Genomic DNA, 22757 nt, shown 5'->3' on the forward strand with positions numbered 1-22757 from the left:
TTCTTGTACCAACTGATAAAGTTGGCTAATTTGTAGTAGAAACTTGAATCCATATTTGTTGGTAAAATTTGCTACTCTATGGGTGTCCAAGGATAAGTCTACATGTACGGCACTGCAACGGCATAGCTGTACTGATGCAGCTGTACTGCTGCAGCATGTCTGGTGAAGATGCTCCATGCTGATGGAAGAGAGCTCTCCTGTTGGCATAATAAAACCACCTCCACAAGCGGCAGAAGCTAGATCTGCGGGAGAAGCTTTCCCACCGACGCAGCGCTGTGCACATGAGTGCCTGTGTCAGTGTAATTTATGTCACTCAGGGTGGTTTATTCACACCTTGAGCGACCTAAGTAATGTTGACATAGTGGTAATGGAGACGTAGCCCAGACTTCGCTTGTTTGAGGGTTGCCCTTTTTCTTTTAGGATATGTGTTCAGTTCTGATCAGCACCCAGGTTCACCTAGCTCAAGTGTGAGGAGTCACACTGCAAAGCCATACCCCAAGCTACTGGCCAGGTCTACCCTACAGATCTATAGCGGTATCCCTATGTTGCTCAGAGGGTGCGAAATCCATATCCTCTGAGCGACATAGTTATACTGACCTGATCCCTTGTGTAGACAGAACTATGACAGTGGGAGAGCTTCTTCTGACATAGTTACCACCTCTTGGGGAGGTAGATTAACTATGCTGATGAAAGAAGTTCTCCCTTCAGCATAGGAGTGTCTTCACTTAAGTGCTGCTGTGGTGCAGCTGCATGGCTCTACATGAAGACAACTGTATCCTCGCTAGGGCTGCAATTTCCTGTGTGTTGCTCTGACTTCTGGGGTCACATCCCACAGTTCTTCGTGCTGAAGTAAGCTGAGCTGCTCTGATTCCTTCTCAGTGAATAATGGGAGAGCTTGTCTGTACTTCTGGGTACATGGGCATGTGTGTGTACTTCTGGGTACATGGGCATGTGTGTGTACTTCTGGGTACATGGGCATGTGTGTGTAACAGGGTGGCCTACTCCTTTTAAGGGCTAGGGTTCCAGGGAGCAGCTGTCCCTGTTCTGGAATGGAGCCCAGCTGGCAGGTGCTGGGAATCGTGACCCAGCTGGAAGCATTAAGTGATGGGGCTGATAATTTCCAGCGAGGGGATTTAAAGAAGTGCCCCAGTTCTGAGAGGCAGGATTTAGGAGAGGGCTGGGAGCACTCTTTCTTGTGCCTACGGAGGGAGGCTGAGGGAGGGCAGGAAAGACCTGTGTTGGGGGAAGGACCAGCACATTAAGGTATTGACATTCTTAGTTGGAGAACAGGACTGTTGCTTTTTGTTCCAATTTCCTTTTGTTTAAAAAAATAAACAGAGCTGGTCCTCCAGAATAAGGCTACAGACTGAACTGGGTGCAGCCAATTGTTTGTCCCAGCTGTTGGTCTGGTCTGCAAACCGAAGGGGAATTATGAGAAGGCATTGGACTGTCACATGCAAGTGTCTTGACCTTTGTCCAGTCTGCAAAGTGAGAGGGTTACCAGCCCAAGTGAAAGACCATCCTTGGCTTTAACTAGCTGAGCCAGCTTGCTTGAGTTGAAAGCACTGCTAAACTCAGATGAGAGGGTGAATGTGTGAATGGAAGGTGTGGGATTTTTTAGGGGTAACACTTGAGTAAGAGCATGGGCTAACTCTGCTGGGAAAACTAATCTGGTTGCAGATCCCCTGGCACCTCTGCTGATAATTGAAGTAGCTCATTTGGCAATGTGTGGATTTGTCTCCGGTGTTAGAAGACTTTGTGGCACTGAGGTTTGTGCGGGTTTGAGCATTGCAGTGTAGGATCAAAATGCACTGGTAGTACTGAGGGTAAAAGTAGCATGCTTTTTCCTTCTGTTATGTGTAGCATGCTTTATTGTTAGCTATTTTTCACTTTTCAATCAACTATTCAAAGTGAATATCCTCTTCTCCCTCCTCTCAAAATTAGTGTGATGCAACTAGATCTTTAAAGAAGTAGGGTGTCTTCACTTAAGCTTCTAAATATCTATTTATCTTTATGCACTCTCTTTAATAAATCTTATTGCGTGTTTTTGTTTTTACCTCTAGTAATACCTTCACACCAAGTCAGGCTTCCCTGCATTTGGCTAGAATCCTGCTTGAATAGTTTAACTTTTGGCAACCAATAGTCTAAGAGATTAAATCAGACAGCTATTCTGAAGGACTGCAGTATAACTTTGAATAATTAAAAGGATATGAGCATGGTTCTGTGCTCAATCTGAGGATGTCCTCTATCAGTTTAAGGGATATTTTAACCGAATGATAAACTAATACAATATCTCCTATGTTTGCTGCAATTGGACTCTCACACAGCTCCTTTAATTCTTTTGAGGCAACATGTTTATGCCAAACAAGAATGAAAAAAGCTTTATGTAAGTAAAGGCATCAGGCTATTGTGTAAGCATTTCAATTCTGAAAATGCTTGCTTTTTGTGAAATCATCATTGTTATGGTCTTGAGAGCATCTTATTAGAAGTTTGAGAAGAGCATGTCTTCCACCTCCCCCATGAAAGAATTAGACCTCATGTGCATTAAATCTAACTTTAGAAACCTTGGTTGTACTTATTCTTCCCTGATAAAATGCCAAGGTTCTGATTCTTAAAGTGGAGGGTGAAAAATAACATACTTTTAAAGTAAAGTTAAATTGTAAGTAATTTGGACCTGTAAAGGAATTACAGTAGAGAAGCTGTCAAGATCTGATAGGCCTTATCCCTGTCCTATTGAAACGTGTCTTGACGGGGAGGGGTAACACACCAGAATGTGCATAGGGGTATATGTGTGACAGGATCACATGTTGAAAAAATGCCTTTGTGTGAGGGCATCTGACTCAAAGGAAGAATGTGACAGGGTTTTCATGGGTTACTGGAGGATTTGTAGCTGGAATGATGACTTTACCTGTTGATGATGAGGGAATAAGGCAGCTGGGAGGGGGTCGGTTAAAGACTTTTTTTTTAAAAGGAAATTAAATGTAAAAAGTTGCTGTGACCAATATGACAGTTTCCTGCACTCTTTGGGAGATTTTATTGAGGGCACGTCTACGCTGGCAAAGTTACAGTGCCACTCAGAGCGCAGAAGGAAAATTGCTGTTGTGTGTTCACACTGACAGCTGCCTGCGCAATAGCGTGTTCACACTTGCGGTACTATTTGGAGCGGTGCACTCTGGGCAACTACCCCACAGAGTACCTCTTTCTCTTTTGCTGTGTGGGAAGACAACAGAGGTCCCAGAGCATCCTGGGTCCAGACCCAATGCCCCGTGATGCATTGCTTCACATCCCAGCAATCCCTGTGCTTCCATCCTCATTTGGCACTCTCTTTCAGTGGTTTGTGTATTGCACCCCCTACCTCTTTTGGGCTGCAGGAATGGATTCCAAACTGCTGACCAGTATGCTGTTTCCTCTGACCAACATGTCACGAGTGGCAGTGGAGTTATTCCTTAAACTACAAAAGAAAGAGGAGTGCAACATTGATCTCACCACGCATGGTAACTTTGACACGAGATTGCTTGTGGCACTCACGGAGGTGCTGACCACAGTGGAAAGACGCTTTTTGGGCTCAGGGAAACGAGCACTGAGTGATGGGATCATTGTCATGCACATCTGGGATGATGAGCAGTGGCTGCAGAACTTTCAGATGAGGAAAGCCACATTCATGGGACTGTGAGATGAGTTCACCTCAGACCTGTGGCACAAGGACACGAGAATGAGAGCTGCCTTGCCGTTGGAGAAGCATGTGGCAATTGCACTGTGGAAGCTGGCTACTCCAGACTGCTACTGATCTGTCGCTAACCTGTTCGGAGTGGGAAAGTTGACCGTTGGAGTTGTATTGATGGAAGTGTGTAGGGCCATTAATCGCATCCTGCTCTGAAAGACTGTGACTATGGGCACATGACATTGTGGATGGCTTTGCCCAAATGGGCTTCCCTAACTGCGGTGGAGTGATAGATGGCACGCATGTTCCAATTGTGGCACCAGACCATCTAGCCACCAAGTACATTAATTGGAAGGGGTATTTCTCTATGGTTCTCCAGGCACTTGTGGATCTCTGTGGGCATGTCATGGACATTAAGGCAGGCTGGTCAGGAAAGGTGCATAATGCACGCATCTTTCGGAACACTGGCCTGTTCACGAAGCTTCAAGCAGGGACTTTCTTCCCGAACCAGAAGATCACCGTAGGGGAAGTCGAAATACCCATTGTGATCCCGGGAGACCTTTCCTACCCCTTAGTTCCATGACTTATGAAGCCATACACAGGGCACCTTGACAGCAGCAAGGAGCGGTTCAAAAACAGGTTGAGCAAGTGCGGAATGACACTGGAGTGTGCATTTGGCTGTTTTAAAAGCCTGCTGGCGATGCCTGTATGGGAAGCTGAACAAGGCCGATGACAGTATTTCTGTGCTTATAGCCGTGTGCGGTATGTGCCATAATATTTGTGAAGGGAAGGGTGAGATTCTGTGGCCTGCATTGTGCAGGAGGTCAGACTAGATGATCATAATGGTCCCTTCTGACCTTAATATCTATGAAGTTTCACTCAGGGCTGGACCTCGGAGGCTAAGCACCTGGAGGCTGAATTTGAACAGCCAGAGACCAGGGCTATTAGAGGGGCACAGTGCAGGGCCATAAGGCTCAGGGATGCCTTGAGGCAGCAATTTGAAGCTGAAAGCCACTAATATTTGTTGCTATGCTGGGGATTGCAGTGCTTGTAATGTTAGGAGGTGATTGGTGCACATGATGCAAGAAGGGGCCTTGACATAATTGTATGTTGCTTTGCAGTGCTCTTTTTTTTCCCACTTAATAGAATAAAGATTGCCTTCAAACAGAATTTTTTTTTTTTTAAAAGATAACAACCGGAGGAAAGAGTCAACCAAAAAAATTCATCAGTGGGGAGGGGGATGGGGAAAGAGAAGGTCTCAAGAGGAGGAGGGGTCCTGGGACAGCTAAAGATTTGTTTCAGAGTAGCAGCCTTGTTTAGTCTGTATTCGCAAAAAGAAAAGGGGTACTTGTGGCACCTTAGAGACTAACAAATTTATTTGAGCATAAGCTTTTGTGAGCTCCAGGGATCATACCCAGCCTTCTTCTTTGGAGTACAATGCTGCAGGTGCTGTACTTCAGCAGGGCCAAACTGCAGAGGGATGGGTATTGAGTGCAATGGATAGTGGGAGTGCTGGACTGTGAGGAGGGAGGAGTGGAATGCTGCAGGTAGAAAGTGGAGCCAGGAAGTTGATAAGTGTGTTGGCTGTGTGTGTGAAGCACATGGGAAAGAGTTTTGGGACAGCAGCTGCAGGGGAGGGCCAGTGCAGAGCTGCTCGGTTTAAAGAGCTAGTATCGCCTGGAGCATGTCCACTTGGCGCTCCATAATGTTTAAGAGAAGCTCCGTGGCTTCTTTCTGGTGTACTGCATTCTCCTTTCGGTCCTTCTTCTTGCAGTCCCGCCAGTCCTTCAATTCCTGTTTCTCAGCAGCGGAGTGCATCATAAGCTCACGGAGAAAGTCCTCCTTAGTTGTTCTTGGCCACTTTCTAGTTCTGCACAGCCATTCTGCCTCTGATAACAAAGAGGGAGGCTGGGCTCCCAAGGTCATCTCTGAAGTTCAAATGCAACATTTTACAGAAGCAGTATTGTTTGCAACACAGACAACACTGATTGAGGGCTTTAAAACACAGCCATGACTCACACATCTGTCGCTAACTAGCTGACCACAGGCAATCACACATGATCCACAAGGCCCCCAAAATGGTGAGTAGCCGTAGGGACAAGGTAAATTATTCTTCCCGGACCCTGCTGTACACTGGGCATGTGGTTCTTGGGGAGAGCCAGCACTATAGGGAGGGCCCCATAATCATTCCTGACCCCACACTTTCCACAGGAAGTGGTCATTATGGAAGAGATCTCGCTGCTGACGGTGAGCAGGGAATCAAGGGAGGGTCTTCTCCAAAGCAGCTCTGCAGAGGAACCTGAGGCTGTGGATTGCCCAGTATCTCCACACACATTTCCTGGAGATCTGTGAGGGAGATTCCCGTGAAGTGAGGGAGTCTATCAACAGCCTGCTCAGACCAGGCATGTGGGAGACAAACTTGCTTTCTGCAACACTCCTGCCCCCCAACAACTCGCTTCAGCAATTCCCCAAATCAGATCCACTTACCAGGGCCTCCTCTCCTGTTTGTGCTTTGCCATGATCCGACTGCTGTAACTGGCTAGTCTCCTCCAGGGTAAAAAAGCGCTCCTGACTGCATGTATCTTTGGGCTTCAAGTTATCCTCTGGGTCCCACTCCCCCTCTTCATCCAAGATTTCCTCCTCCTGGCTTGATCCACTCTTGCCTGGCATGCGAGCCAGCAAAATATCCACAGGGGCCTTTGCAGTGGAGCTGGGGTCGCCTCTGAGTATTGTGTCCAGTTCTTCATAGTATCGGCAGCTCGTGGGTGCAGCACCGGAGCAGTGGTTTGCCTCCCGCGACTTGTAATAGGCATTCCGCAGCTCCTTCACTTTTACCCTACACTGCAATATGTCCCATTCATGGCCCCTTTGTATCATGCATCGTGAAATCTGTCTGTAGGTATCAAAATTCCTACGGCTGGAGCGCAGCTGGGACTGGACAGCCTCCTCTCCCCAAATGCTGATGAGGTTCAGCAGCTCAGCATTGCTCCAAGCAGGGGATCGCCTGGTGCGTGGAGCAGGCTTGGCCACCTGGAAAGATGTGCTGAGACCATTGCATGCATCACCCCTTCATGTTTGCTCGGACTTTCAAATTTGCAAAGGAATGTATGGGGTGAGGAGGGCGGTTGGTCACCTGAGGGCAGGCATTAGAGTTCAAACAGATGACCAGAGAGGTGAGAACAGGCATTGTGGGACACCTCCTGGAGGCCAGTCACACCACCGTAATCACTACGGTGTCTACGCTGGCACCGCAGTGCTGTAGCCCTAGCTTAGAAAGCTCTACGCCTCTTGTCGGAGGGTGTGGTTTTGTGTGTGTGTGTGTAATTTTGTTTTTTTAGTGTGCAGAAACTGCGCGGTTGTAGCGCTCTAAGTGGCTTGGCAGTGTGTATGCCTTGGGAGTTACAGCACAGAAAGCTGCTTCATTGCACGGAAACTTGCCAGTGTAGACAAGGCCTGAATTAAGTATTTTTGGAGTCCATTGTCTGAAATGCAAAGGTAATATATTGTGAGCCTGGATGATTAAAGGACTTTACTGAAAAATGGGGCAGACAGGAATGAACTTTTGGGACAAGACATGATATTTCCAATGAAATCCACTTCACAAGAGAGGTGAAAACAAATCTCCCCCTTCCCCCCTCCTTTGCCTCAGGTTTATATAAAAATCCGGCCCTTTGAAGCTGCTCCCTGAGGAGAGGCCAATTGTCTGCTGATTACCTGTTCCCGGGGTCACAATATCAAAGGCCCAAACTATATAAAGGAGCGACTAAGAGCTTGTCTACACAGGCAACTTACAGCGCTGCAACTTCCTCACTCAGGGGTGTGAAAAAACCCTGTTTGAGGTGTGTGAGAAAAGGTGTGTGAGGTTATCTTTTATTGGATCACTTTTGTGGTCAGAGAGACAAGCTTTGGAGCTGTCCAGAGCTCTTGGGTCTTTCCCAGACCTGTGTAACTCAAACTCATCTGTCCAATAAGCGATTATGTCTCACCCATGTTATCTCTAATATTCTAGTACTGACAGAGCTACAACACTGCATAAAGGAGTTACTGACAGATTCGTGGGGGTGCTAGTTATGAGCTATGAACTTGTAACCATACAAAAATCCCTTGGTGGGGTTTGAAGGATTGATCAGATGCTGGAGCCCTTGGTGGGGGAGGGGCCTGATCTCTGGTAAGCTTATTAGTATGCATGTAAGTTGACTTGTTGTTTTTAATGTTTTTCTTTGTAATGCTTAACGAGAGATGTGGTTGCTTGTAAAGAGCTGTGTGGTAACTGATAACTGTGGGGCAATTATACTGTTTATAGACTCTGAGGAGAAAGCAAAGCGGGACTATTTAAGCAGTCTGACTTGCTGGGGAATTCAGTAGGCAAGGTACTGTGCAGTTTGAGAAAAATCATGGGCCTCATCCCAGGAGAGAGGATGGCTGGAGAGCCAGCAGCCTAAAAGTTGGTGCCTTTGCTGGCCCACAGAGGGGGAATACAGGCGCAGTTGCTCTGAACTGTGATAGTAGCTTCCCTTTTTTTTAAAAGCAGTATCAGTTTTAGAAAATTACTTAGGTAATCTTGGGTTTTGCTTCTAAGTAATTAGCAGGGGTAGCCAACCTGAGCCTGAGGGAGAGCCAGAATTTACCAATATACGTTGCCAAAGAGCCAGTAGCTCCCCCTGCTCCCAATGCCACCCACCCACCGGCAGACCCACCAATCAGTGCTCCTCCCCCCTCCCCTATCCCAGCACCTCCTGATCAGCTGTTTCCTGGCATGGTAGGAGAGAGGACACTGCAGACTCATGGGAGGGGGCAGGAAGGGGTGGAGTGGGGGCAGGGCCGGTGGCAGAGCCAGGGGTTGAGCAGTGAGCATCCTCCAGCACACTGGAAAGTTGGTGCTTGTAGCTCAAGCCCTGGAGTTGGTGCCTATACAAGGAGCTGCATATTAACTTCTGAAGAGCTGCATGTGTCTCTGGAGCCACAGGTTGGCCACCCCTGAATTAGAGAAACATTTTTCTGTATTCTAGTTTATCTGTAACTTCAAATTAGTAACTTCACATAATTCCACATGGGCCTTTGGCACATCAGCAATGAAGAAAAGCATGTAAAATGCAAAATTGTAAGTGAAGACAAAGTGGATGGGGGGGTATACTTCAAGGGCTGGTATAATACTTGAAACTTTCAACCAGTCACTGAAACTGACTAGAGTTGTCTAGCAGGATCTGAATGCTGTGGTCTCTGTGATTTGATATAAATATTCAGTTACTAAAAGGAATAGAGTTAGTACAATATCCTGAGTGTGTGGGGGATTTTTTGTTTTGTTTTTTTGTATATATTTCAGTTTGTGCTATCCCTAAATCTAGCTACTAAAGATTTCTATAATGAGAAAGCAACTTTACTGTATCTATGCTAGGGTATAGGATCAGAGCAAGGGGGACATCTGAAGGGTTTGACAGATGGGTAGAGGGAATTTGGGGTTGAATAGGAGACCTTTTAACTAGGTGAGGTCCACAGATCTTAACATTGGATTTTCAGCCTGCTTGTAGCATTGCTAGATCTTTCTGCCTCCAATCACTCAGAACAGTTTAAACTTGTCCTTAAGAGCCTGGTTTATGCTGAACATCCTTGCCCAAGGGTGGGCAAACTATGGCCTGGGGGCCGCATCTGGCCCTTCAGACATTTTAATCCAGCCCTCAAGCTCCCACCGGGGAGCAGGGTCCGGGGCTTGCCCTGTGCCGTGGCTTGGTGCGGCTCCCAGAAGCAGCGGCATGTCCCCACTCTGGCTTCTATGCATAGGGGCAGCCAGGGGCCTCTGCACGCTGCCCCCGGCCTCAAGTGCTGTCCCCGCAGCTCCCATTGGCCAGGAACCACGGCCAATGGGAGCTGCAGGGGTGGTGCCTGTGGATGGGGCAGCGTGCAGAGCTGCCTGGCCACACCTCCACATAGGAGCCTGAGGCGGGACATGCTGCTGCTTCCAGGAGCTGCTTGAGGTAAGCACCGCCTGGAGGCTGCTCCTTGGCCTCCTCTTGTACCCCTGCCCTAGCCCTGATCCCCCTCCCCTCCTCTGAGCCCCTCAGTCCCAGCCCAGAGCACCCTCCTGCACCCCCAACCCCTCATCCAAAAAGTTTGCCCACCCCTGCCCTTGCCTAACAGGCAGTCAAACCATTCAGAGCGCAACACTTTCTGGTGGCTATAACTGTAGCCAGGTAAGTGTTTTGAGTTAAGGGTATTATCCAGTAACCCCCTTCTCCCTGCCTCCCCCCCCCCCCCACCCGCGCTCATCCCTCCCCATACTGCATTATTCACATGTATAAAGTAGTGCTCAGAATGGAACCAACTGTTTTTCCCTAAGATTAATTCACTTTTTATACTGAGCTCAAGAGAGAGTGCTGCTTTTATTTGGGCTTAAAATACTACAAGTTGAAGCTAGACAAATTCAGACTGGGAATTATGTAAATTTTTTACAGTGAGGGTAATTAACCATAGGAACAATTTACTAAGGGTTGTGGTGGATTCTTCATCATTGGTAACTTTTAAATCAAGAGTGGATGTCTTTCTAAAAGAATTTTGCTCCAGGAGTTGTTTTGGGGAATGTCTGTGTTATACAGCAGGTCAGATACTAGACTATCATAATGATCATCCCTTCTGGTCTTAATCTATGAATAACATTCAAAGGGAAAATGCTTATGGCATATGCTAGATGTGTGTTTTGCGACTGAAATATATCTAACTTGCAGAATGTTGTAGATCTACAGCTCTTTCTCTTATGCCCATCCTTTAGTAAGGGTCAAAAAAGCCTGTCACTGACTTCCAGATGGATTATCTAGTTTGAGGCATACAAAGCATGGAGTAAAATCCCTCTTTTGGTATTTGGAGCATGTTCCTATAGGGTAATGGCTTCTCCAGGGGCTGAATGTGACACATACCAGTTTCTGACAATATCCCTGGGAGACCTTACTTAGTTAAGTATGTTTGGAGTACATTGCATTAAGTGAGAGGGTTATGTATTATAGTGGGCCAGGATTGTAGGTAACCTCTGAGTGAGATGGGATGTGAACCTTGGAAAGTGGTGTTTACAATTGAATAACTTGCCAGACGGGAATGGACTTTTGTAACAAACTGTATCAAGTAGCCACCAGGGGAATGTTGAGGGAGAAATGAATGCAAATTCCTTATCTCCAGTTATGCAAAACCCCAGCTTTTTGAAGCTGCATCCCGAGGAGAGGACCATTCTCTGCTGATTACCTGTTCCAGAGTCTGTGGAAGGCCCACGCTGTATAAAGGAAAGGCTAACCTATTCAAGGATGTGCTAGTTCTAAACTGATGCTGTCATGAATTTGTAACCACAAACTCTTGGTGGGGTAAAGGATTGAGTCCTATCAGAGCCCTTGTTGGAATTGTGGGGTGGCGGGGTCACCTGTTTTTAATGGGTTTTCTCTGTAAGAATAAATCTGTGACTCTTGCTTGCTGCTGGTCTAAAGGAAACTTCAGGTGAGCACAGAAATTTCGGTGGAGGGGGTTGTGGGGCATCCTGGGTCCTGTCCGAATGCCCCAGGATGCATTGCTTTGCATCCCAGCAATCCCTGTGCTTCCGTTTGCATTTGGTGCTATCTTTCAACGGGATGTGTACCCCACTCTGTCTCTTCAGTCTGCAGGAATGGATCCCAAACTGTTGACCAGCATGCTGCTTGCTCTGACTAACATATCACGAGTGGCAGTGGAGTTATTCCATAAACTACAAAGGCAAGAGGAGTGCATCATTGATCTCTCCACGCATTGCTTTGACACGAGATTGCTTGTACTGAGTGGTGGGATCACATCGTGATGCACATCTGGGAGACTAGCAGTGGCTGCAGAACTTTCAGATGAGGAAAGCCACATTCATGGGACTGTGTGATGAGCTCGCCTGTGGCACAAGGACATGAAAATGAGAGCTGCCTTGCCATTGGAGAAGCGTGTGGCAATTGCACTCTGTGGAAGCTGGCTACTCCAGTCTGCTACTGATTTGGTCCCTAACCAGTTCAGAGTGGGAAAGTCAACCGTTGGTCTCGTGTTGAAGGAAGTGTGTAGGGCTATTAATCACATCCTGCTCCAAAAGACCATGACTCTGGGCAACGTGCGTGACATTGTGGATGGCTTTGCCCAAATGGGCTTTCCTAACTCTGGAGGGGCAATAGATGGCACGCATATTCCAATTGTGGCACCAGATCACCTAGCCACTGAGTACATTAATTGGAAGGGTATTTCTCTATGGTTCTCCAGGCACTTTTTGTGGATCACCGTGGGCATTTCACAGACATTAAGGCAGGCTGCTCCGGAATGGTGCATGACGCACGCATCTTTCGGAACACTGGCCTGTTCAGGAAGCTTCAAGCAGGGACTTCCTTCACGAACTGGAAGATCACCGTAGGGGAAGTCGAAATGTCCATCGTGATCCTGGGAGACCCCGCCTACCCCTTAATGCCGTGGCTTATGAAGCCATATGCAGGGCACCTTGACAGCAGCAAGGAGTGGTTCAACAACAGGCAGAGCAAGTGCAGAATGACTGTGGAGTGTTCTTTTGGCCGTTTAAAGATCTGCTGGCGCTACCTATATGGGAAGCTTGGTCTGGCGAATGACAATATTCCTATGCTTATAGTCCCTTGCTTTATGCTCCATCATAATTGTGAAGAGAAGGTTGAAAGCTTCACTCAGTGCTCGACGGCTGAGGCTTAGTGCCTGGAGGCTGAATTTGAACAGCCAGAGACCAGGGCTATTAGAGGGGCGCAGCGCAGGCCCATAAGGATCAGGGATGCCTTGAGGCAGCAATTTGGAGCTGAAAGCTGCTAATATTTGTTATGTTCGGGAGTGCTGAGCTTGTAATGCTAGAAGGTAATTGTGATTGGTGTAGGCGATGCAATATGAAAGTTTACGATATTGTATGTTGCTTTACAGGGCTCTGTTTGCTTTCAGTTAATAGAATAAAGATTGTTTTCAAACCAGCACAATTTTTATTAAAAAAGCAACCGGAGGGGAGAGACCAACAAAAAAACACATCAACACTGAGGGGGATAGGGGAAGGGAAAGACCCAGGAGAAAGTGGGGTCTGTGGTTAAAGATTTGTGTATGTCCAGCTATCCTAGACAACCTTGTCTTTTGGAGCATAGCGCAATGGGTACTGTACTTCAGCAGGGCTAAATTGAAGAAGGACGGGTGTTGAGTGCAGTGGGTACTGGGAGTCCGCAGTGCTGGACTGTGACGGGGGAGGAGTGGAATGCCGCAGGTACAGACTGGAGCCAGGAGGTTAAGAGGGTGGTGGTGGTGTGTGTGAAGCACATGGGAAAGAGTTTTGTGACAGTGGCTGCAGGGGAGGCTGGGTGGGGAGCTGCTTTGTTTGCAGTGTTAGTATCACTTGGATCGTGTCTGCTTGGTGCTCCATAACATTCAAGAGACGCTCTGTGGCTTCATTCTAGAGCTTCACGTTCTCCTTTCAGTCCTTCTTCTCACTGTCCCGCCACTCCTTCAATTCCTGTTTCTCAGCCACGGAGTGCATCATAACCTTATGGAGAAAGTCCTCCTTAGTTCTTCGTAACTGCTTTCTAATTCTGCGCAGTCGTTCAGCCGGCGAGAACAAAGGGGGAGGCCATCCTCTCAAGGTCCATCTCTGTGTAGCCAAAATGCAATATTTTACAGAAGCAGTATTGTTTGCAACACACACAACAACACTGATTCAATGATTTAAAACACCGCCACTATTCACATACCTGTTACTGTCTGACCCCAGGCAAGCACATATGAGCCACAAGACCCTCAAAATGGTGAGTAGCCACAGGGACAGCATAAAACAGTGTTCCCAGACCCTACTGTACACTGGGCATGTGGCTCTTGGGGAGAGCCAGCACTGTAGTGGGAGCCTGATAATCATTCCTGTCTCCACGTTTTCCACAGGCCTGTGTTCATTATGGAAGATATCTCACTGCTGAAGGTGAGCAGGGAATCAAGGGAGGATCTTATCCAAGTCTGCAGCTTCTGCCCTGGCCCTTATGTGGCTCGCCTGTTTGCAGCAATGGTTTCTCTTGTCCCATCCGCACCCCTCCAGCGATGGCAGACTGGTGCAGAAAAGTTAATGGGACAAGAAACAAAGCAGCTCTGCCAAAGAACTTGCGGTAGCAGATTGCCCAGTATCTTCATGAGAGTTCTCTGAGGCAGATTCCCATGAAGTGAGGGAATCAATCAACACTCTATTCTACTGCTCAGACTAGGCATGTGGTGGTACGCATATCATACAGACACAGCCTGCTTTCTGCAACCCTCCTGCCCTCAACTCCTCACTTCAGCAATTCCCAAAATCAAATCCACTTACCAGGGGCATCTTCTCCTGTTTGCGCTTTGCCAAGATCCGACAGCTGTGACTGGCTAGCGTGCTCTGGAGTAGAAAAGAGCTCCTAGCTGCGTGCATCTCTGGCCTCCAAGTTCTCCTTTGCCTCTGGGTCTCCCTCCCCCTCCACATCCTTGTCCAAGATTTCTTCCTTCTGGCTTGGTCCACTCTTGACTGGCATGCAAGCCACCGAAGTATCCACAGTGGCCTTTGCAGTCGAGGTGGTGTTGCCACAGAGTATTGCGTCCAACTCTTTATAGAACGAACAGCACCAGAGCAGCAGTTTGCTTCCCACACCTTGTGGTAGGCATTCTGCAGCTCTTTCACTTTGACCCTGCACTGCAGTGTGTCCTGGTCACTGCCCCTTTCGGTCATGCATTGTGAAATCTGTCTGTAGGTGGTATAATTCCTGCGGTCGGAGTGCAGCTCGGACTGAACAGCCTCCTTTCCCCAAATGCTGTTGAGGTCCAGCAGCTCCGCAGTGCTCCAAGCAGGGCTACCTGGAAAGATGCGCTGAGACCACTGCATGCATCACTGAGCAAACAGGAAGGGGACTTCCTAAATTCCAAAGGAATTTGCGGGGTGGGGATGATAGTCACCTGAGGGCAGGGCAGTAGAGGTCAAACTGATGACCAGAGAGGCAAGAACAGGCACTGTGGGACACCTTCCATAGGCCAGTCGCCAGTTGACCAGGGTGTCTACACTGGCACCGTGGAACTGTACCCCTGGTGCAGAAAGCTGTACGCCTTTTGTCAGGCTGTATTTGTTTTGGTTTGGTTTTGTTTGTACAGTGCTGCAACTGTGCATTTTCTGCGCAATAAGTGGCTTGGCAGTGTGTACGCTTCAGGAGTTACAAAGCAAAAAGCTGCTTTACTGCATAGAAACTTCCCAGTGTAGACAAGGCCTATATCTCAAACTTTGAAGGATTAGATTTTTTGTTGGTAAATGATTTTCATAGTGTACACACACACTGACCAATTTTTTCCCCAATGATAATTGAAACTTACTGGTAGGCAGAAAAATGTTACTTGAGAACTCAGTGTGTGATTTAAGGATATTTACTTTTTATATTTTGACAAGTGATGTTGGTAATTTGTCTTAACCATTATAAAACCTTAACTTTTTGAATCCTTGAACTTCTGATGTATGGGTGTTCAGCATATTAAAGCAACTGCCAACTCTACCTTTGTGCTGCTACCTTTTCTCATGCAAGAAAACAATAAAAATCAGATACCTTTATCTTAATTTGGGAATGGGAGGAGCACAATCTCTAATTTAAAATGTTGTATTGAAGAATGCACACGCACACTTACCTGAGATTCCTTCCAGTTCATAACACTCCTCCATACCTACCTGGTGAGACTGATTAGACTGTGATGGAGTCTCAAACAGGTCCTGACTTGCAGTGTGGCTGGGGTCCCATGTTGCATCTTCCCGTTTTGCCTTCTCTTTGCTGTTCAAGGCAGGGGTCTCCGTCTTGGGCTTTTTCTGAGGTATCCAGAGTGGTCTGTAGGGTGCTGGTAGGGTTTCTGCCAAGTATGGCATGCAGCCCATTGTTAAAGCAGCCCGTCTGTGGCTCAGAACCATATCTATTGTTGGCTTCGTGATATGGCTGGCAAATTTCCTTTGTGTTTACGTGGCGCTGCTGATCCCTGTTGAACCCCTTTTGTACCTGGGATGCAGGCAATCTATTAATAATGCCCATCTTCCTATGGCTGGTCCATATCTATGCTTGCGCAGCTTTTTCTCTCCACGAGTGCAGGAGATCCAGTATCTCCCATCTGTTCCAGGCAGAAGTATGTCTAGTGAGTGGAGTTGTCATGGTCAGTTGGGCAGTTGCATGAGGGTGAGCTGCTACTTGTGCTTGCTAAGGTGGGCAATCAGGAAAAGGTATTTAAAAAACACGCAGGAGTTTTAAGGGGATGGAGTGGCTTCCAGTCTGTGGAACCCCTGAGCAATGGAGCTTACAATTGTGACCAGAGCAGACAGTGTCACAGGGAATGGGCACATTATGGGACAGCTTCTTGAGGACCGCTAGGGTCAGCACAGGTTATTCAATGTCTACACTTGCATTGTGTCAACCTCAGTAGGTCAGCTGTCGCCGCATTGCTGTAAATGGCTGTTTATGTAGGTCCGAGACAAATTTGAGTAGACATATGTACAAATAGGTTGAGGCAAGGCAACTTATATCCCGTGTGACTTATGGTCCAGTATCCTGTCTTCAGACTGTGTCCAGTGCCAGGTGCTTCAAAGGGAATAGAACAGGGCAGTTATCAAGTGATCTACCTCCTGTCATCCAATCAGAGCATCTGGCTGTAAGAGGCTTAGGGACACCCAGGGCATGGGGTTGCATCCTTGACCATCTTGGCTAATAGCCATCGAAGGACCTATCCTCCATCAACTTATCTAATTTTTCTCTTGAACCCTGTTATGGTTTTGGCCTTCACAGTGTCCCCTGGCAAAGAGTTCCACAGTTCACTGTGCATTGTGTGAAGAAGCACTTCCTTTTGTTTTAAACCTGCTGCCTGTTAACTTCATTGGTGACTCCTTGTTCTTGTCAACCTAAGTGTAGTGTAGACCATGCCTCCGTCTTTAAAGTAGTCCCCCAACAAAAACTGGATAAAATTTTTCTGGTACTTCCGAGATAAATATGGGAATAAATGCTTTTTCAAGAGAAGCATGCTTTCAGGCTCACAGTATAAAGAAGCACAAAGGAGACAAACCAAAATATTTTTTATTTGGAGGTCACGTTTAAAAATAATTAACTATTCTACATAGGAGATCGAAGGGTGTAACGTCAAACATCAGGTATCATTTAAAGCATGGAGGGCCAGAAATTGTGACCTATGGCTTAAAAAGTAACCTGGAACTGGTCTTGCACACCTGTAAATATTTAAATACCGGGTTCCCTAGAATCAAGTTGTTGCTTATCTGTGTGTGTTTGTCTGGTTGTGTCATTGTTTTAGCAATCTGAGTACTGTCGGGAGGTAAAGCTAAAACTGGGTATTTCCTTAATTCATTTTGTCTCTTCAGCATGTTAGTTCTATTCTTGAAACCATGGTACTCTTGGAGAGATGGATCAGGTTTCTTCAGTGTCTTAGGAAAAATACCAAAGAGAATTGTGAAGTGCCACTTGACTGTTCAGTGGGGGTGTAAACATGAAATCTCTTTATGAGGAAGATGGGGCTTAGCTATGGCTTCAAGCATGTACAGTAGAACCTGAGTTACAAACACCAGAATTATGAACTGACCAGTCAATTACACACCTGATTTGGAACTGGAAGTATACAATCAGGTGGCAGCAAATACAGTACAGTGCTGTGTTTAAACATAAACTACTTAAAAAAGGGTGTGGGGGGGGAGAGTTAAAAAAAAATCTGAGAAGATAAAGAAACTGTTTCTGTGCTTGTTTCATCTAAAGTAAGATGGTTAAAAGCATTTTTCTTCTGCGTAGTAAAGTTTCAAAGCTGTATTAAATCAATGTTCAGTTGTAAACTTTTGAAAGAACAACCATAATGTTCGTAACTCTGAAAAAACATTTAGGAGTTGCCAACCTTTCAGGAATGGAGGGGGTTTGTAACTCTGAGGTTCTACTGTATTCATAAAGCTGTAAAGCAGCCTTGTAGTGGGAGATTTTAAGGGAAAGCGTTGGTTCTAGCCATGAAATATTGATAAATATGGAAGTTGTACAGCAGTTGAACATTCTCAAGCTTTTTGGCTGTATGTAGCAGCATTACTATAGCTGAATGTAAGCTGACTTTGTATTTAAACTGTTAAAAGAAAACAATCTCAATTTGGGTTTGAGAAGTAACTGGGGGTTGGAGGGAAGCTGGTTTCTGACTCACAAAATATTAGCTAGAGACTGACCTTAGTCAAAATAAGACAAATTAACCACCAAAACACTTTTGATGGGGCACTCTGCTTGGAAATACTATATTTTAGGTAGTTGTTCTAGGCTTATTTAACCTAAACAAACGTAACAATCATGGTGTCATAACTGAAAACGCTATTTTGCACTGAAATGATAAAATGGGAAGCGAATTCAAAACTGGTATTTCCAAAGGCAGTGCAAATTTGGCTTTAAGTAGTAACTAATGTAGCACTTTCATATAATCCTTATGTTTCATTTCAGAATCAATCCGTCATAACAAAGAAGACCTAGTAAGACTGAAGTTAATTTTTCCTTTCTCTCTCTCTCTCAAAGAAATGACTACTGTTAATGCAGGCAGTGTTAACTTCAAATGGGATCCCAAAAGTTTAGAGATAAGAACACTGGCAGTTGAAAGACTATTGGAGCCCCTGGTAACACAGGTAAGAAATCTGTATATCAAGCTCTCAAGTTTTTGGTAAGTTTCAATTTGATGATTAATCCTCATACCTTGAAGTTTGAAGTCCAGAAATGAAAACCTGGTCTGAAATAGATAGGTGGAGGGGGACCGTGGGGGATCAAGAACAAAAGGCTTTTGCTCAGTCTGTTGGTGGTAAGCATACTTCTAGTCTTAATCTTAGACTCAGTGTTTTTTTTGCTTTTTGTCACAACTTAATATAACACAGTCCTTTATTTAATCAGAAGTGCAAAAAGCGCATATCACATTGCTGCTGAAGTTTTATTGTACTTGCGCTCAGTTTATTCTCTTCTCTGTGGTATAGGTTTTTTTTTTCCAACAAGAATCCTTTAGGTGAAACTTATTCAATTGTTCTTGTCTAAATATTGTTCTTTCTAATTGTGTCATTAGAAACCGAGATGCTGTAGAAAGTTCTGTCTTGCATTAGAATTCTGGTGGACTAAAAGCCCTTATGGTGGGAAGAGCAGCAACTGCTATAGTTAAGATTGCATAACAGCTTTCATTTGAATTCCCTGTTAGATAGAAAGCTTTTATAAGCAAAAAGCTCACTTTGGGGAGAGCAGCCAAACAGTGAAAATTTTGAGCACAAGTGGTTGTTGCCTGCAGTACAAGGCAACTAGATATTTTCCTATTTGAAAATACTAGAAGCCCTTTTAATACATGTCTATAGCCAGAATTAGTTGGGAGGAGTAAAAGTTGAAATAGGTAATGGAACAAACTCTCATTTAGAAAAAGTGCCATGGTCAAACTTAGTTTTCCTTTGACACAGAACTCTTCGACAATTGCATGCTTATACTTGTAAAATGTCCACTAAACTTTTGTGTAGTGTTCAGCCAGTGAAGACTTTGCTTTGTACGTGTGACTAATTACATAATAAAGTGTACTGAAGGAGATGGAGAGGATGGGTGCATACCTTGTAAGGCCTACAGGATGGAGACACCCAATAAAGATACTTTGGGCACTCTGAAGATTTGCAGCAAAGGGTTTCTCATGCAGACCTCTTAAAGTGCATTGGGGAAAGAATTATAGTAGCATCTAGCTTGTTGTTTAAGAATAGGGAACTTAAATAATTTTGCCAGTTTGTACAGAATGTCACAGTTCTGGAGGTCTGAAAAACTTTCTTCAATGTGTGAAGGTCTGCAGATCTTGCAATCAGTCAGGTTCTGTTTCCAAAGCTAAATACCCCATCATTCATTGGCAAGAAGTAGACTTTCTACTTCTTGATGAACTTACCATTATTTTCTGTTTCTAAAGTTGTAAAATGCCGTTGGATTTCCTACCATTTAGTTCTGTATCCTTGCAAATTCAGAGTCATTCATAGATTTCTCCCTTTAGGGAAACTCAATTGACATCATCAAAAGAACAAACTTTTTTTCAGGATATTCTGAGTACAGGATAATTTTCTTTCATGAGGTAGTGCAGCAGCAACAGCCTGTACCTGCAGTTCCAAGTGCTCTAAGTGGTGTGACAGGGAAAATAACCGGAAGAAGGTAAAGCAAACTTCCTCTTCCAGTAAATTTAGTGCATGAACTGAGATTATCCGTTGGTGAAAACTGTCCCTAGTGAAGGACAGTCATCACCAAAGAGGGCTTCTTACCTGCCATGGGTCCACTGATAGGCAAGTAGATTGACCTTTGAGGAGCTACAGAGCCACTTCATTAGCCCTTGAAGTTTCTAGAGCATCCATTTTGTTTCCCAAAGGGAGACCTGGCCCGGGTGAAATCTGTCAGAGGTCCTGCCACTGAAGAGGAGTGTGCTCTACATCCTGGAGGTTCCCTTATGAAATATAAGCTCGAGAGTGGGCTGTTGATCATGGAGCTGTGCCACAGAAGTGTAGCTGCAGATGAGGAAGATTCCTGTGACCTGTTGTCATAAGTGAATGCTTATGCACTATGACAAAAACTGAACTTAAATCCTAAAACTTAAAACAAAAAACCCACTAGTTGTACCAGTTCAAGTCAAGAATGGCCTAAAAACTTTTGTGTAGCTAGTGTTTTAAAGCTACATGTCAAGAAGTGGGACTGTTACAGTTGAATCTTAAGTGATCAGTTTTGGTAACTTCCTGTTAAAAATATAAGAAGCTAAACAAATGGCAGATCTTGTACCTCTTCAGTTTGACATTTTGAAGCTACTTACTGAGATTATTTAGGTGTAAGGAAAACCAGAATTTATTACCCATTTTAAGCACATTTCAGAATGCTACTAAAGAATAATAGAGACCGTAAATCAACAGCGGTATTTGTCTTGCCTGTTGGTAAGAGTCAAGAAAACGTCAGTTGTCTGTATCAAGGTGTATGTGTCCCAGAGTCATGTGCTTCGTAGATCAAATAGTATCTTTCTGCCAGTGTCTGTCAAGACTTATTTTTCCTTAGAGCAATGGCAGCTTCCTGGCTGGAAAGATTATACTTTTTTGTATTGAGAAATTTGTAAGACCCCCTGTAAGTCCTTGATCTTTTTAAAACTAAATGTACAAGCAATGGTGGATGAAATCTGTTCTTATTGGAGCACTACCAAGTAAATGGCTTTGTCCAGCGTGGTTCCACCTTTATAGTAACACTACAGATGGGATCCTTTCTGTAGGATCTGCAGACATTGCTATTGGAGGACAGTGAATTTTCAGGTAGACACTTCCCTACTGGCTTTTAAATTAAACCTCTTTGGGTGCAGGGACGAGAGAGAAGGGGGGGGTGTGGTCACATAACTAGACTCTCATAATGCATATGCACAAAGAAGCCAAATTAAGGCTGCACAGACCACTTCAATTCTTTCATTTTCTGACTTGAGTACTTTAGAAGAACATGAAGGCTGCAAAGTAGCTCTTTTACATGTGCCTTACTGGGGCTTTTAAAAGAGCAAATTGCAGGGGGGACGACAAAAAACAAATTCTATCATGGACTTTTGACGCCCACGTGGGTGGTCATGAGGCAAAAATAAAAGCAACAGGACAGTCTGCAAAATATATTTGATGCCTGTATACCAATACAAGTATGGGGAACAAGCAGGATGAACTGGAAAACATGGTATATGAAGAAAAATGTGACTTAATTGGTATTAGAGAGACTTGGTGGGATAACTCCCATGATTGCAGTACCAGCATTGAGGGATATAGCTTGTTCCAGAAGGATAGGTATGGGGGGGAAAAAAGGAGGAGGGATTGTGCTCTATATCAAGAATGTATACACTTGCTCCAAGGCCCAAGAGAAAGTGGGTGGCAGACCTACTGAGAGTCTTCGGATGAGGATAAAAAGGGAAAAGAATAGCAGTGATCTTATGGTGGGGCAGTCTATTATAGTGCATCAAATCAAGAAGAGGAAGTGGATGAGGCATTCTACAAGCAGGTGACAAGATTAGCGAACACACACAAGCTAATATTAATGTGGGATTTTAACTTCCCTGATATTTGTTGGATGCTTATTATAGCAAAACATATGTCCTGCAAGTTCGTTCTTGTGCAGGGGACAACTTCCTGATTCAGAAAATTGAGGCAACAACTAGGGGGTCATCCATTTTGGATATGGTGTTGATCAACGGGGATGAATTAGTTACAAATGTGAAAATGATCGGGAACTTAGTGTTGCTGATCTGATAGAATTCAAGAGCCTAATGAAAGGAGGATATGAGAACAGCAAAACAAGGACACTGTACTTCAGAAAGGCAGATTTTCAACCAACTCAGAGAAATAATAGGCAAGGTCCCATGGAAAGACCAATTAGGAAGAAAAGGAGTTGAAAGGGATTGGCAGTTCCTAAAAAATGTAATACTAGATGCTCAACATCAAGCTATTCTGATGCAGAGGAAAGATAAGAGCTACAGGAGGCCAATGTGGCTGCACAAGAAGCTGGAAGGAGGGGCATGTCACCAAGGAAGGTATACATGGGAATAGCATGAGCATGTAGGGACAAAATCAGGAAAGCCATGGCAAAGAATGAGTTACCGCTGGCAAGAAATGTTAGAGACAACAAGAAGGGATTCTGCAAATGTCAGACAAAGATCGGGGATGGTGTGGATCCATTACTCAATGGAAACGGTGAGCTGGTAATGGAAGTTGATAGGAAGACAGAGCAGCTCAATGCCTCCTTTGCTTCAGTCTTTTCACAAAAAATAACATGTGACTGGATAATTAGTGAAGTTACCATAGACTGTAAAGGGGGAAGGGATGCAGATCCGGATAAGTAAAGAACACTTCAGATCTTCTGACGGATTTGAATGAATTCACGTCACCACAGCTTGCTGAAGAAATTAGCTGAAGAAATCTCTTCACTATTGGCAATAATATTTGCAAACTCATGGATGACAAGAGGTCCCAGAAGACTGGAGAAGGGCGAACATAATGTCCATCTTTAAAAAGAGGGAAAAAGGAGGAGCTGGGGAATTTATAGACCCGTCATCCTGACCCCAATACCTGGGAAGC

The 22757-nt window shown here is 45.1% G+C and overlaps 1 protein-coding gene across 1 annotated transcript in view; it reads left to right on the forward strand.

Annotated features, from left to right (window-relative positions):
* CTNNA1 (catenin alpha 1) overlaps positions 1-22757 on the forward strand; it is a 206099-nt gene that overhangs the window by 19985 nt on the left and 163357 nt on the right. Inside the window, exon 2 of the mRNA XM_077823834.1 lies at positions 18205-18311. Coding sequence (XP_077679960.1) covers positions 18207-18311 — 105 coding nt within the window. The 5' untranslated portion in view covers positions 18205-18206. The remainder of the gene's footprint in view (positions 1-18204; positions 18312-22757) is intronic.

This window comes from Eretmochelys imbricata, chromosome 8 (genome assembly GCF_965152235.1).
Source record: "Eretmochelys imbricata isolate rEreImb1 chromosome 8, rEreImb1.hap1, whole genome shotgun sequence".
Lineage (NCBI taxonomy): Eukaryota > Metazoa > Chordata > Testudines > Cheloniidae > Eretmochelys > Eretmochelys imbricata.